The following is a 14293-nucleotide window of genomic DNA, read 5'->3' on the forward strand; positions in this document are numbered from 1 at the left end:
AAATGTGCTCTCTCAATGTATCAGCATCATCTAGGACCTCCTCAGAAATGCAGGCTCTCAGTCCCCATCCCAAACCCTTTGCCTCAGAAACTGAGGCTAAGACCAGGAATCTGTGTTTTAACAAGGCCTCTCACTGATTCTACTGCACAGCCAAGTTTGTGTATGATTATATTTAGAGTAGATATGTTATCACCTATGTTTATAAACTCAAAGATACAGAAATGTGCATTTCACTTTTCCCTCCAGTCTGTTCTCACTATTGTGTAACCCACTCCAAAACGGAGTGATGGCAAATATATTTGGTCTCTTAACTTTTGGTTTCTGCCGATTCCACTGCTCAGGCATCCATGAGTTCATTAAAATCTGCCCCATCTCTTACAGCTGATCAAGCAGATCCCTGCAAATTCCTGGCCTGTGGTGAATTTGCCCAGTGTATAAAAAATGAGTGGACCAAGGAAGCAGAATGTCGCTGCAGACCAGGGTATGAGGACCAGGGGCACCTGGACCACCCGGCCCCGGGCATCTGTGCACCCATAGAGGAATGTGAGGTCATCCAGGGTAAGGGAGCTCCGTGCAGGTAGGTCGAGCACAGTAACTGTATATACCTCCAAATTTGTTATTCTTGATTTTGAGAAACCTATCATCAGAATGAATGCCTACATTCCTTTAAACCCATGGTTCTCGATCTCCAGTGATCATCAAAATCTCTCAGAGTAGGACTCATTAAAACACATGGCCGGGCCCTGCCAAGCTCTTTTTTGATTCAGTAGGTCTGGGTACGGCCCAGGGAAGGCTACTGCTGCTGGCCCAGGGACCACACTTCGAGACCACTGTTCCAAACCTTTCAACAGTATTTAATTAACACCAATAAGGGAAGAAAAAAGAATGTGTGTCAGCTCTAAGAAATAATACCATATGGTCGACTACGTTAATTGGTGTTGAGGAGTGTGTGTGTGTGTAATATTTGTTTTTTTCCCTATTTGTAAATATAGCTCTCATTAAAAGAAATTTGGAAAATATAGATAATTATGAGAAAGGAAAATCATATGATATTCATATTAACTGTTATTATCTTTTGATGTACATGTTTATACAGAAAGTTTACATAGAATGTTCTAAAGCAAAATGGAATCAGACTGACTTCTGTATACTCAGCTTTTTTATAGAACATTCCCTCATGACATTACATATTTTCTGTACCATCATTTTTAATGATTACATAGTAATCTATTCTATAGATATAATATGTTTCATCAATCCTTTATTTCCAACAGAAAAGGTTAAGAGAAGCTCTTAAGAAGAGGGAAAAAGAGGCAGATATAATTGGCCTTCTATTCATAAGTCAGATTTTAGGGTGTAGATGGTGTTATAAACAATCAGGAAACACAAAAGCTCCTAATTCTTTTCGAAGTCCTGTGACACCCAGATAAAGTCCACACTGTGCACTCTGCCCTTAAAGAGCTTCATTGTGAGCCCATCTCACCTTTCCCGGTCAACAGTTTCCAATCACACACCTGGACATTTCCTCAGTGGTGATCACCTTAGACCCTTATCTTTAGTAGATCATCCTGGGTTGTTTTTACTGTCTTTTCACTCTAGTGGCCACAGCCTCTAATTTCCCAGCAGGGAGCTCATGACCATCTGCCTACTCAATCAACAAGAAACTAGAGAAAGGTACCATTCTCTCTTTTTTTTTTTTTTTGAAAAAATACAATTTTTTATTGTTTGAACTCAAATCACCACCCAGCACTTTAAAGCCTACCCTAAGTCGCACCTACAATTTAAACGGTTATAGCACAAGCAAACTGCTAATTCGGCAGGTAAGCAGGTTAGACAGTGCCAGCAGAGACCCTCCCTCCCCCAATAATGAGAAGACAACGCGCTAGAAAAGTTAAAGCACACCATTCCATGTTAAATAGTTAACACTACCCCTCCAACAAGCCACAAATGCTAGATAGATAACTCAGTACGGTTAACTAAGGGGCCCTAGGCAGCTGCATTCTCTTCCAGTGAAGTAAAAGCTTTAATTCGTGCCTTGTTCCAGAACACAGAAAGAAGAGCAGCTGCCCTTGCTAAGATTAAACAGCTGTATCTTCCTAAGAAAGCCATGTCTTGACTGTGTGGATTCCTCTTTTGGCATAATTATCCCTTAAAGACTTCTTGGAATCATCTGCTAGTTTCGGTGAACCGGTTTATCACGGAAGCTTGATTTCACCTAAGAACGCCTTACCTTCTGTCTTGTATGAGGCTTTGTTGAAGAACTGGATATTAAGATGAGCTGTCAAGCAAAGCACCCCAATTTGTTGTTTTTTTGGCCATCATCCCTTGATAAGAAAGTATAGGGTAGCACTATTTCATGTTGCTCTGGACCTTCTGGGAACTGACTCCATTGCAGATGGAGGCCCTGGCCTCAGATCGACAAATCCAGGGAATCCCAAGAGATTGGGGCAGGGGGAGAACTTGTGAGCAGATGGGAGATATATTTTGGGGGATAGGGGTACTGTATTTGTCCTTGCTGGATTAAGGAGACTTCCTTTAATATTTCTTTCCAATAAATAATGCTTTTCAGAAAAAAAAAATGACCTACCCTGTTCTTTTAAAATATTAACACTTTAAAGACAGTGACTTAGCCCAATGGTGGTTAAGATGCAATATCCTGGAGTCAAATTGTTATTAAAAATTTGGCTTAGCAATTTACTAATCAGGTCACCTTGGACCAATTACTTCTCAAAATCTCAATTCCCTCATTGAATAATGAGACTAATAAAATCCATCTATTGGGTTACTGCAAGCAGTATATGAAATTATGTTTAAAAAGCATCTTTGCAAAGAAGATGAAGCACAGAGTATCCATTCAAGTGAGTGAGGGCTATGATAATGTTGCCAACGTTCTCCAAGTTAATCTCAACAGGATTCGATATGGAATTTTACATTCTGGTTTTAAATTTCCTCTGAAAATGAAAATGTACAACAGAAAATCTTGAAGTACAATGATGGAGAGGTTGCTCTGTAGAATAGTAATACATTAAATAATATTTAGAACACTTAGACAATAAATACACAGAACAAATATATATAAACCCCAAACAGACCTTTATATTTAGAGAATTTATTTTAACAAGCATTTCAAATCAGTAAGGAAAGCATGGACTTGTCAATAATGATTAGACTACAATTGGCTTCCATTTAGAAAAAAATAAAATTAGTTTTTTACTATAGACAAATCAATTCCATATCAAAGATTGAAACCTAAAATCAAAACTTTGAAAGTATGAGGAAAACTATTTTTAAAACCATTTCTATAATCCTCAACTAAAAAATGACTTCCCTAATTAAGACACCAACCCAGATGACAGTGAGAGGATTTCCCCAGGAAAAAAGTCACCATAAATAAAATTAACATATTAACAAGGTGGGAGAAAAATATCTATAACCTATCTTATATCATAAAGGTTGAACAGCCATAATAATAAGAGCTCCTACACATCAGTAAAAGACAAACATGCTAATATTAAAATGGACAAAGAATACAGAAGTGCAATTCATAGAAAAAATCCAGATGACCAGGAAAACATAGGAAAAGATGTGCTCAGTCTCAATATAATTAGGGAAATCCAAAAGCAATAAAGAGATAACATTTGTTATTCATGAGTTTGGTAAAAAAAAAAATATCAAAAATATCCAGTGTGGGTAACATCAGAGAAAACTAGTTTTTTTTTTTTTAATTTAAGTTCAGTTAATTAACATATAATGTATGGTTTCAGAGGTAGAGTTCAGTGATTCATCATTCTTATATAATATCCAGTGCTCATTACATCAGCTGTGCTCCTTAATGCCCATCACCCAGTTACCCCATCCTGCACTCCACCCCCTCCGGCGACCCTCAGTTTGTTTCCTATGATTGAGAGTCTCTTACGGTTTGTTTCCCTCTCTGATGTTGTCTTGTTTTATTTTTTCTTTCTTCCCCTATGATCCTCTGTTTTGTTTCTTAAATTCCACATGTGAGTGAGAACATATGATAATTGTCTTTCTCTGATTGATTTATTTCGCTTAGCATTCTATCCTCTAGCTCCATCCATGTCACTGCAAATGGCAAGATTTTGCTTTTTGATGGCTGAGTAATATCCATTGTATACGTATACCACATCTTTTTAACCCATTCATCTGTCATTGGAGATCTAGGCTCTTTCCATTGTTTGGATACTGTGGACATTGCTGCTATAAACATGGGGGTGCAGGTGCCCCTTCATATCACTACATTTTATCTCTGGGGTAAATACCCAGTAGTGCAATTCCTGGGTGGTAAGGTAGCTCTATTTTCAACTTTTTGAGGAACTTCAAAAAACCCTACTGTTTTCTGAGTGGCCACAGCATTCTGACCCACGATGTACAAGGGTTTCTCCTTTCTCCACATCCTCACCAACATCTGTTGTTTCCCAACTTGTTAATTTTAGCCATTCTGACTGGTGTGATTTGATTTACATTTCCCTGATGCTGAGTGATGTGGAGCATTTTTTCATGTGTCTATTGGCCATTTGTATGTCTTCTTTGGAGAAATGTCTGTTCATGTCTTATCCTCATTTCTTTTTTTTTAAGATTTTATTTATTTATTCATTAGAGAGAGAGAGAGAGAGAGAGAGAGAGAGGCAGAGACACAGGCAGAGGGAGAAGCAGGTCCCATGCAGGGAGCCTGATGTGGGACTCGATCCTGGGACTCCAGGATCAGGCCCGGGGCTGAAGGCAGGCGCTAAACCGCTGCGCCACCCAGGGATCCCCAATTCTGATCATTTCTTGATTGGATTTTTTTCTCTGGGTGTTGAGTTTGATAAATTCTTTGTAGATTTTGGAGACTAGCCCTTTATCTGATAAGATTTGCAAATATCTTCTCCTATTCTGTCAGTTGTCCTTTTGTCGATTGTTTCCTTTGCTGTGCAGAAGGTTTTTATTTTGATGAACTCCCAATAGTTCATTTTTGCCTTTGTTTCCCTTGCCTTTAGAGACATGTCTAGTAAGAAAGTTGATGCAGCCAAGGTCACAAAGGTTGCTGCTTGTGTTCTTCTCTAGGATTTTGATGGATTCCTGTCTTACATTTAGGTTTTTCATCCATTTTGAGTATATTTTTGCATATGGTATGAGGAAATGGTCCAGTTTCATTTTTCTGCATGTGGCTGTCTAATTTACCCAACACCATTTGCTGAAAAGACTGTCTTTTTTTCACTGGATGTTCTTTCCTGCTTTGTTGAAGATTAGTTGACCTTAGAGTTGAGGGTCCATTTTAGGGTTCTCTATTCTGTTCCATTGACCTGTGTGTCTGTTTTTGTGCCAGCACCATACTGTCTTGATGATTACAACTTTGTAATAGAGCTTGAAGTCCAGAATTGTGATGCCACCAGCTTGGATTTTCTTTTGGCTATTTGGAGTCTTTTCTGGTTCCATATAAATTTTAGGATTATCTGTTCCAGCTCTGTGAGAAAAGTTGATGGCATTTTGACAGGGATTGCATTGAATGTATAGATTGCTCTAGGTAGCATGGACATATTAACAAGATTTGTTCTTCCAATCCATGAGCATGGAATGTTTTTCCATTTCTTTGTGTCTTCCTCAATTTCTCTCACGAGTGTTCTGTAGTTTTCTGAGTACAGATCCTTTGCCTTTTTGATGAGGTTTATTCCTAGGTCTCTGATGGGTTTTGGTGCAATTATAAATGAGATTGGCTCCTTAATTTCTCTTTCTTCTGTCTCATTCATTAGTTTATAGAAGTGCAACTGATTTCTGTGCATTGATTTTATATCCTGCCACGTTGCTGAATTCCTGTATGAATTCTAGCAATTTTGAGGTGGAGTCTGTTGGGCTTTCCACGTAGAGTATCATGTCATCTGTGAGGACTGAGAGTTTGACATCTTTGCTGATTCAGATGCCTTTTATTTCTTTTAGTCGTATGATTGCTGAGGCTAGGACTTCTAGTACTATGTTCAACAACAGTGGTGATAGTGGACATCTCTGCCATGTTCCTGACCTTAGGGGAAAAGCTCTCAGTTTTTCCCCATTGAGAATGATATTCACTGTGGGCTTTCCATATATGGCTTTTATGCTATTGAGGTATGTTCTCTCTATCCCTACACTGTGAAGTGTTTTAATCAAGAAAGGATGCTGTCCCTTGTTAAATGCTTTTTCTGCATCTGTTGAGAGGATCCTTTGGTTCTTGTCCTTTCTTTTATTAATGTAGTGTATCACATTGATTGATTTGCAGATGTTGAATCAGCCTTGCAGCTCAGGAATAAATCCCACGTGGTCGTGGTGAATAATCCTTTTAATGTACTGTTGGATCCTATGGGTTAGTATTTTGGTGAGAGTTTTTGCATCCATGTTCATCAGGGATATTGGTCTGTAATTCTCCTTTGTGGTGGGGTCTTTGTCTGCTTTTGAGATCAAGGTAATGCTGGCCTCCAAGGAGTTTGGAAATTTTCCTTCCATTTCTATTTTTTGAAACAGCTTCAGAAGAATAGGTATTACTTTATCTTTAAATACTTGGTAGAATTCCTCTGGGAAGCCATCCAGCCCTGGACTCTTGTTTGTTGGGAGATTTTTGATTGCTACTTCAATTTACTTGCTGGTTATGAGTCTGTTCAGGTTTTCTATTTCTTCCTGTTTCAGTTTTGGTAGTTTATACGTTTCTAGGAATGCATCCATTTCTTCCAGATTGCCTAATTTGTTGGCATATAGTTGCTCATAATGTGTTCTTATAACTGTTTGTATTTCTTTGGTGTTGGTTGTGATCTCTCCTTCTATCCAGCATTGCTGGTGGATGTGTAAATTGGAAAAACCTTTTTCCAAGAAATATTTGTTAATATTGATAAAATTTTATTTTATTTTATTTTTAAAGATTTTATTTATTTATTCATGATAGACGCAGAGAGAGAAAGAGAGGTAGAGACACAGGCAGAGGGAGAAGCAGACTCCATGCCAGGAGCCCGACGTGGGACTCGATCCTGGGACTCCAGGATCGCGCCCTGGGCCAAAGGCAGGCGCTAAACCGCTGAGCCACCCAGGGATCCCTATTGATAAAATTTTAAATTTGATTCAAATACTCTACTTTTAGACAATTATTCCTAGAAAAATAGTTGCATTTGTGCAGTAAGATACATTTACAAAAATGCTCACAGCATCATGCTTTGACTGGACATCTCATTTATGGAGAAGTAGTTAAGTCACACAATGTGTGGTATATTAGTCACTATGGAACATAACAGTTCCATATTAAAAGCAGTAATATAGCTCTACTGGAGCTGCCATAGAAATAAGACATTTTAATTAAATGAGAAAGTAAGTTGCAGGATAATATATCCTGTTTCTATAATAATTTAATATTAAAACTATGTACTTATAAGTATATTAGATTCAACGATATGGCATTACCATTTTTTCAATAACCAATCATCAAATATTGACAATTTTGTATGATTCAAATATGTAAGGAAAAGTATAGGAAATATGTGGAATGACAGATACACTCAACTACTATTCCAGTTAACCATAGAAAGGACAAGAATTGCTCAATGTTAAACCCTGATCTTTCCCCATGAGGACAAATGCCTTGCCCCCAGGAGCTGCCTCAGACAGACTCTAGGCAGAGGAACAACCAAAGGACAGTGGTGCTAAGGAACCCCCCCCCGCCCCAGAATCCCTGCCACCTCCTCCTTTGCCTCAAGATGCCATCATTTATGTGTCTCTGACAGTTTACTTAAGTGAGGATCAGATAACAGTTTAAGACCTTATCAACCATCGATGAAGACAGTGATTAAGACTGGAGGCTTTAGAGTTAGAACAAGTTAAAATTCAAGCAATACCCCAAATAGTTGCAACCAGAACAACTTTAAGACTCAAATTTCTTGCCTATATAATGGGGATGATAGGAATACATTCATGGGTTTAGATGAGGAACAAATCAGATAGTGCTCTTCAGGGTAAACTACTCTGCTGCTAGCATTATTGGAGCTGTTTGATATCAAAGGGCAGCCCTGTAAGGAAAAAACTGAGAGTCCGTACTGGCATTTAAACCTAAGCTCATGGGATGCCTGAGTGGCTCAGCGGTTTAGCATCTGCCTTCGGCTCAGGGCGTGATCCTGGAGTCCCACGTCGGGCTCCCTGCATGGAGCCTGCTTCTCCCTCTGACTGTGTCTCTGCCTCTCTCTCTCTGTGTCTCTCATAAATAAGTAAATAAAATCTTCAAAAAAAAAAAATAAGCCTAAACTCAGAAGCAAATCAGCTGACAACACTGAAGTGTGTCACAACAAAAGCAGGATTCTCTAATGCTTTGTAAACTGGGCTGTGTTTTTGTCACTCCACCTGAAAGTGAAGAAAGAGATGGGAAAACTATATCAAAGGCAAATGCCTTACTGATGAGTCCATTGATACACAATGAATATTTTCAGTTTGTTTTCTTTGTCATTCTACTGCCAAGTCATCATTCATTCTATTTTTACTTTTTGGTTTTCCTTCTATTCTTTTCCTCAGTTCAGTGTTTACAAGTATACCCCATACAGTTTTCATTTCCTTAAATTTTGATTGTCCTATATACATAGGTTCGGTTATATTAGGGACTTGGTAAAAATTCTTCCAAGAGTAAACAAAATTTTGTAAACAAAAAGAGGTCCCTTTTTTAGCTTAATGAGTTTGACTTTTATTAATTACAATTATCATTATACATATGCAGAAAATGCAAATCTAGATCTAATAGAGTAAATTATTTATGACTTTTCCTCCTCAGTCTAAAAATTTTTACTCTGTCCTTTAATTTAATAGGCCTAATGTGTCCTCCATGATGTTTTTTATGAAATGAAAATTATTTCCAAACATAGGAGCCAGATAAAAGAAATGATGATGCAAAGTGGCATCTATGAGGAGATTTTAATGAGAAAGCACTTGTCTTAACTACAATATGATCCCAGATTTACTAACTTGCTAAACCTCAGGCAGGAGAAGAATCCATTTTTTATCTCTAGTCATTGTTCCTGACTCCCTTCTAAGCACTTTCTCCTATGGATAGGGAAGGGTTGGGGGTGGGAGGAAACTAAGCAGGGAGGGTTAGAGTAATATAATCCAATCCAATTTTAATACTTCATCGGATTAATGGTTGAAGCAATCACTTTAGGCAACTCTGTTCCCTTGGAATATAGAATCAGGCTCAAAATCCTTTCCCTTCCCTTCCTTTCTCCAAGGTGGTATCTAAATGTATGGGGGTTGGGGGCAGAGGGCTCTTCTGGCCTCACCAGGCCCTTTGGAAAATTTCTATCCTCCTAGTTTCCTCATCTGTGATCTAGTCTGACCCCAGGCACCAGCCCATGCTTTAGGATTTTCAGATCCTCCAAATTACCCAGCCAGGGTAAGTAGGAGCTAAAAATGCTCCCTTAGCTGGTGGTAAACGGGAACAATGAAGTCTTCTCCAACTACACCTCCAGGAGAGACTCTTCCTTCCTTCCTTCCTATAGTGATACCCTCTCTCCAGCTTTCCCTGGAATTATAATGGACAGCATGTCGGGAGAAAGAAAACAGTTTACTGATAAGGGAACAGAAAGTATTCCCAATATTATGTCCATTTTATCACGGAAAGAGGGAAAAAGCAAGGTGCAAAATGTGTATACACTATCATCAGAAATGATATAATATGTATATTAAAAAGTCTTGAATTATAAATGTCAAATTTTAAAATAACTTTTATTTTTAAATTGTATGAACAAATGTCCTTGCACAGTTGTTTTTCAGCAACCACGACTCACAGCTTGACTTTAAAAAACAGCAAAAAATAACTCCACTTTTGCAAGGTGAAGTTATCACTCATCTTTCCCATGAGCTTTGCTCAATCCTTCTGACACCACTGCCTAAGAAACAGTAAGCCAACTGGAAGGCAAAACTCAGGAGCGGATGCAGAAGGCATAGTTCTCTAGCTGTAATGGAAGGCCCCTGCAAAAACAGGCTATCCATTTTCATTGTCATAGTAATTTTAAAGCCAAAATAGTAGAAGGTTAGAGTGGCTATTAATATTGATAAGCCCAGGAAATAGGATACCATGTTTTTGCTCTCTTTTGTAGGTCACCAGGTCACTCTAGAAATCAAGCATACAAAACTCGTGTTAAAAAGTTCCAACAGCAGCAAAATAACAAGGTAAAATAATACTTTTATATGTTGGTTTTAATTACTGAATTTTAAAGAAAATTTAAAATATTTCTAGGTCTGACTCTTGTTTTAAATAGAGATAAGTAAGAGCACTTTCCATTTATTCACCTAGCTTTTTAATTTAGTATTGTAAGCAGGGGTGAGAGACGGATGCATTTCTTAGTGCAAGGAAAATAGAGACAAGGCTGGCATTAACTGATGTATAGGTCAGCCAGCCCTGGTGGCGCAGCGGTTTAGTGCTGCCTGTAGCCTAGGGCGTGATCCTGGAGACCCGGGATTGAGTCCCACGTTGGACTTCCTGAATGGAGCCTGCTTCTCCCTCTGTCTGTGTCTCTGCCCCTGTCTCTCTCTGAATAAATAAATAAATCTTTAAAAAATACCTGAAGTGTATAAACAAAACAATAAAATAACAGAAATGATCCAAGTATTTTATTCACTTTTTCTAATAAAAGCTTATGTGCAATTTAGCAACTGCATTGCAACAGGTAGAAATTTTCATAATAATTTATATTCCTGGAACTGAATAATTTTATGCATATTCTTATAAAATATCTTCTTTTGATTTCAAATAATGAGCTAAAGCAAAAATATGTAGAAAAATCTATAGGAGAAACATGATTTGTGAACAGCGAGTAGATTGAAAAATTCCTAAAGGTTCATCCTCAGATAAATGTTCCTTCCAGTGTTCTAGGTATCCCTTTCAAATTATTCATCCAAGTTATTTTGCTAAAATAATTTTCTTACAAAGGGAAATAACCTATCTATAACCAGGTTAAATTAGACAGTTTTTAAAAATAACTTTTGAGAAAATATCTTGAACAACTTTTAGTCTAAAATTTAAAATTTCAAAAAAATGTACCACCTCTGATGGTAAGAGTGAGTGATAATCAACCAGTGCCCACTCTACCTGAGATCTAGAGTTGGGTGGAAATGAACGCATCAAAGCTTGTACCTGAAACAAGTTATTACCATCAATATATAATCAAGGATACTGAGGCAACCACACCAAAGACTCAATTTCATGTTATCTAGGTGCACACTGGGAATAACGTGTGCTATTTTGATTTCCTGAAGTAAAGGAAATTGGAAAGTCAGAAAAAATTCAGTCTTAGAGCCAAAAAATGACAATGAAACATCAGATTTGATATTAACAAAATGTCCGGGAGGATGGAAACACCAAATAAATCCTAAAGTACTAGGTAAAATTAAGGACCACATTTCAAACAAAGAAGCAGCATAGAATAATCACGTCGGCTACGGTTGGGAATGTGGTGACTGGTCATGAACTGTTTGTCCCTTCTGCTTCAAGAGATGGTTCAGCCTGAGAATCTAAATGGGTTTAAAAAGAGATGGAATATATTCCTACTACATTATAAAGGTAGGAATATGTTGGAGGGCATCTCCAAACCTTTCCAAGAGGACACCCTAAACAGCATGCATATTCTTTCTAACACCAGCAGAAGTGACACTGGAGTGAAATACAGATTTGACCTCAGGTGGCATTTCTTAAGTCTTAAAACTATTTCTCTTCCAGATAATCAGGAAAAGAAATTCTGAAGTACTGACCGGAGGATATGAAGAATTTAACTATCAAGATGGGGAAGGAAATTAAAAATGTACAGATTGTAATTTAATCTGTCTCAAGAGAAATGGCTTGCTTTCTCCAGGAAAATTGTATCCACTCTTAAAGTCCTGAAAATATAGGCAGGCATATTCACCAGTCATTGGAATCCAGGCATAGAGTCAACATTGAGAACCAATACACACCATGTTTCAAATAGAGAATTGTGTACTTGATGACTAGCACATTCTGCAGAAAAATATGCTTATTATCAAAACCCAAAACACAATCAGTAAAACATATTTCAGCTACTCCTGACCCATAGTCAAAGTGAGAGCAAACCAGGTTTGCTTCCAGCTGCCCTTAAAATACTACTCACAGATCATTTACAAGTGCAGCTTACTTATTGTTTGAGGGAGGTTGAGAAATATAGAAGGGAGCAAAGCTGACTTCATGGGTTACATTGTCCATAAAAGATGACTACTTGTACAAGGAGACGCAGGTCTCTCTGAATCATGAATGTATCCAGTATGTAAACACTGGTGGGGGTGTATTTGCTCCACACTTCAATGTCTGTAACACACACACACACACACACACACACACACACACACATCCCTTCAATTCTTCAGGCACACTAGTTTTGGAAATTAGTATTTGCACAGATCATTTTATTGCCAATAATTTCTGAATTGTTCTTTTTTTAAAAAAAAGGAACTGGGGTTCACATATACATACCATGGGAAATCTAACTTTTCTTGTGACCAGTCACATAAAGCTGTATATATTAAGGCCAGACCCTATATTGGGGAGAAAAAGTGACTTTGTACTTTGTAACATAACCAACTCCTGTTTTCCATCACAGATGAACTATGCCTTCCTATAATTTAATAATGTCATTGAATACTCGACACTAACTTTCCTTTGTGCATGGGTAGATTGGTATCAAGGTAATCTATTTTAGCCAGTTTTTAATGTGCTACTTAAAGAAAAATGATTCCTCTGTATCTATTTCAAATGTTCCACTATTAAAATATTTCCTGCAAAACATTAATTTCAATAAAATATAAGCACCATATTCATAGATTTATAATAAAATGGATGTGTTTTACTAGCTATTCCCTAGATTTTCTTTATGGATTATGATAAATTACTTTCATGCTACCAAAAGATAAAATATTAAACATTGATAGCAATATTTTAGCAGTAAAACTTCAAGAATAAAAACAAATATTTCCTAATAATAGATACAATCTTTCGGGAAGTGGTATTTCTCCCCCTAGTTATAAACCCTTGATAACCCACTCCTTTGGCCTCAGAAATACATAGCATTCATCCTATTCCCACCCCAATCCTATCCCAGAGTAAGGAATTGTGATATAGGATAAGGACTTCAAATTGTGATATATTGATCAAGTGCCACAAAGCAAAGAATGGTGGCAGGAGATATACCTACTCACTTCCATGTCCCTGGAACACAGAGGAAAACATGTTTGTTAAGAAGCATGATAGGGCAACCAAAAACATATGAAAACAATTCCATCAAGACAGAAAATGAGGAGCACCTGGGTGGCTCAGTTGGTTAAGAGCTTGCCTTTGGCTCAGGTCATGATCCCAGGGTCCTGGGATCAGGGCCCATGTCATCGGGCTCCCTGCTCAGTAAAGGAGTCTGTTTCTCCCTCTCCCTCTGCTTCTCTCCCTGCTCATGCTCTCTCTCAAGTAAATAAAAACTAAAAAAAAAAAAAAAAAAGTGTCAGAGAGAAAATGAGGGGCATCTGGGTGGCTCAGTAGGTTAAGCATCTGACTTCAGCTCAGGTCATGAACTCAGGGTGCTGGGATCCAGCCCTGTGATAGGCTCCACAACCCGCAGGGAGTCTGCTTGTTCCTCTGCCCCTCCTCCCACTCCTGCTTGCATGCTCTCTCTCTCTCTCTCTCAAATAAATAAAAACATTTAAAAAAAATAAATAAAAAAGAGAAAATGAAAATCTAACGTGATCACATCTTCATAACATGCCCTCCATCCTCTACATTTCAGTTGTGCTCTAACAAGAGTAGGGAATGTAGTTTTTTTTTTTTAAGGTTTTATTTATTTACTCATGAGAGACAGAGAAAGAGAGGCAAAGACACAGGCAGAGGGAGAAGCAGGCTCCATGCAGGGAGCCCGATGTGGGACTCGATCCTGGGACTCCACGATCATGCCCTGGGCTGAAGGGAGACGCTCAGCCATTGCTGAGCCACCCAGGTGTCCCGGGAATGAAGTTTTTGATGGGTAAAGAGAAGTATGTAAACACTCCATCCTCGGTTAGAAAGGCCGCCCTTTGAAGCCCGAGCCTCTCACTCATTGGATTACCCACATCTTGAATTGGTCTTTCCCAACCAGCTGGAGAAGAGTCGTTGACCTGCACTCTCAGAAGACCCACCTGCATCATGGTAGGTTCCAGATGCGGGCATGAAGTAGCTTCTAGAGACTGCCTATATTCCAAATTTCAGCAAGAGCTCTTCCTTGGATCCCCAATTTTTACATCCCATCATCTCATCAACAGATTGGTAAAGGCCTGG

At 38.3% G+C, this 14293-nt stretch overlaps 1 protein-coding gene across 1 annotated transcript in view; it reads left to right on the forward strand.

The window, feature by feature from the left end:
* Positions 1–12839, forward strand: part of IMPG1 (interphotoreceptor matrix proteoglycan 1) — a gene marked incomplete at its 5' end in the record, with an annotated part of 106874 nt that extends 94035 nt beyond the window's left edge. Inside the window, 3 exons of the mRNA XM_072831581.1 lie at positions 382–577; positions 10089–10161; positions 11708–12839. Of these exons, the coding sequence (XP_072687682.1) occupies positions 382–577; positions 10089–10161; positions 11708–11785 (347 nt within the window). The remainder of the gene's footprint in view (positions 1–381; positions 578–10088; positions 10162–11707) is intronic.
* Positions 12840–14293: the final 1454 nt, after the last annotated feature.

The sequence above is a fragment of the Canis lupus genome, chromosome 7, assembly GCF_048164855.1.
Source record: "Canis lupus baileyi chromosome 7, mCanLup2.hap1, whole genome shotgun sequence".
NCBI classification, from domain to species: domain Eukaryota; kingdom Metazoa; phylum Chordata; class Mammalia; order Carnivora; family Canidae; genus Canis; species Canis lupus.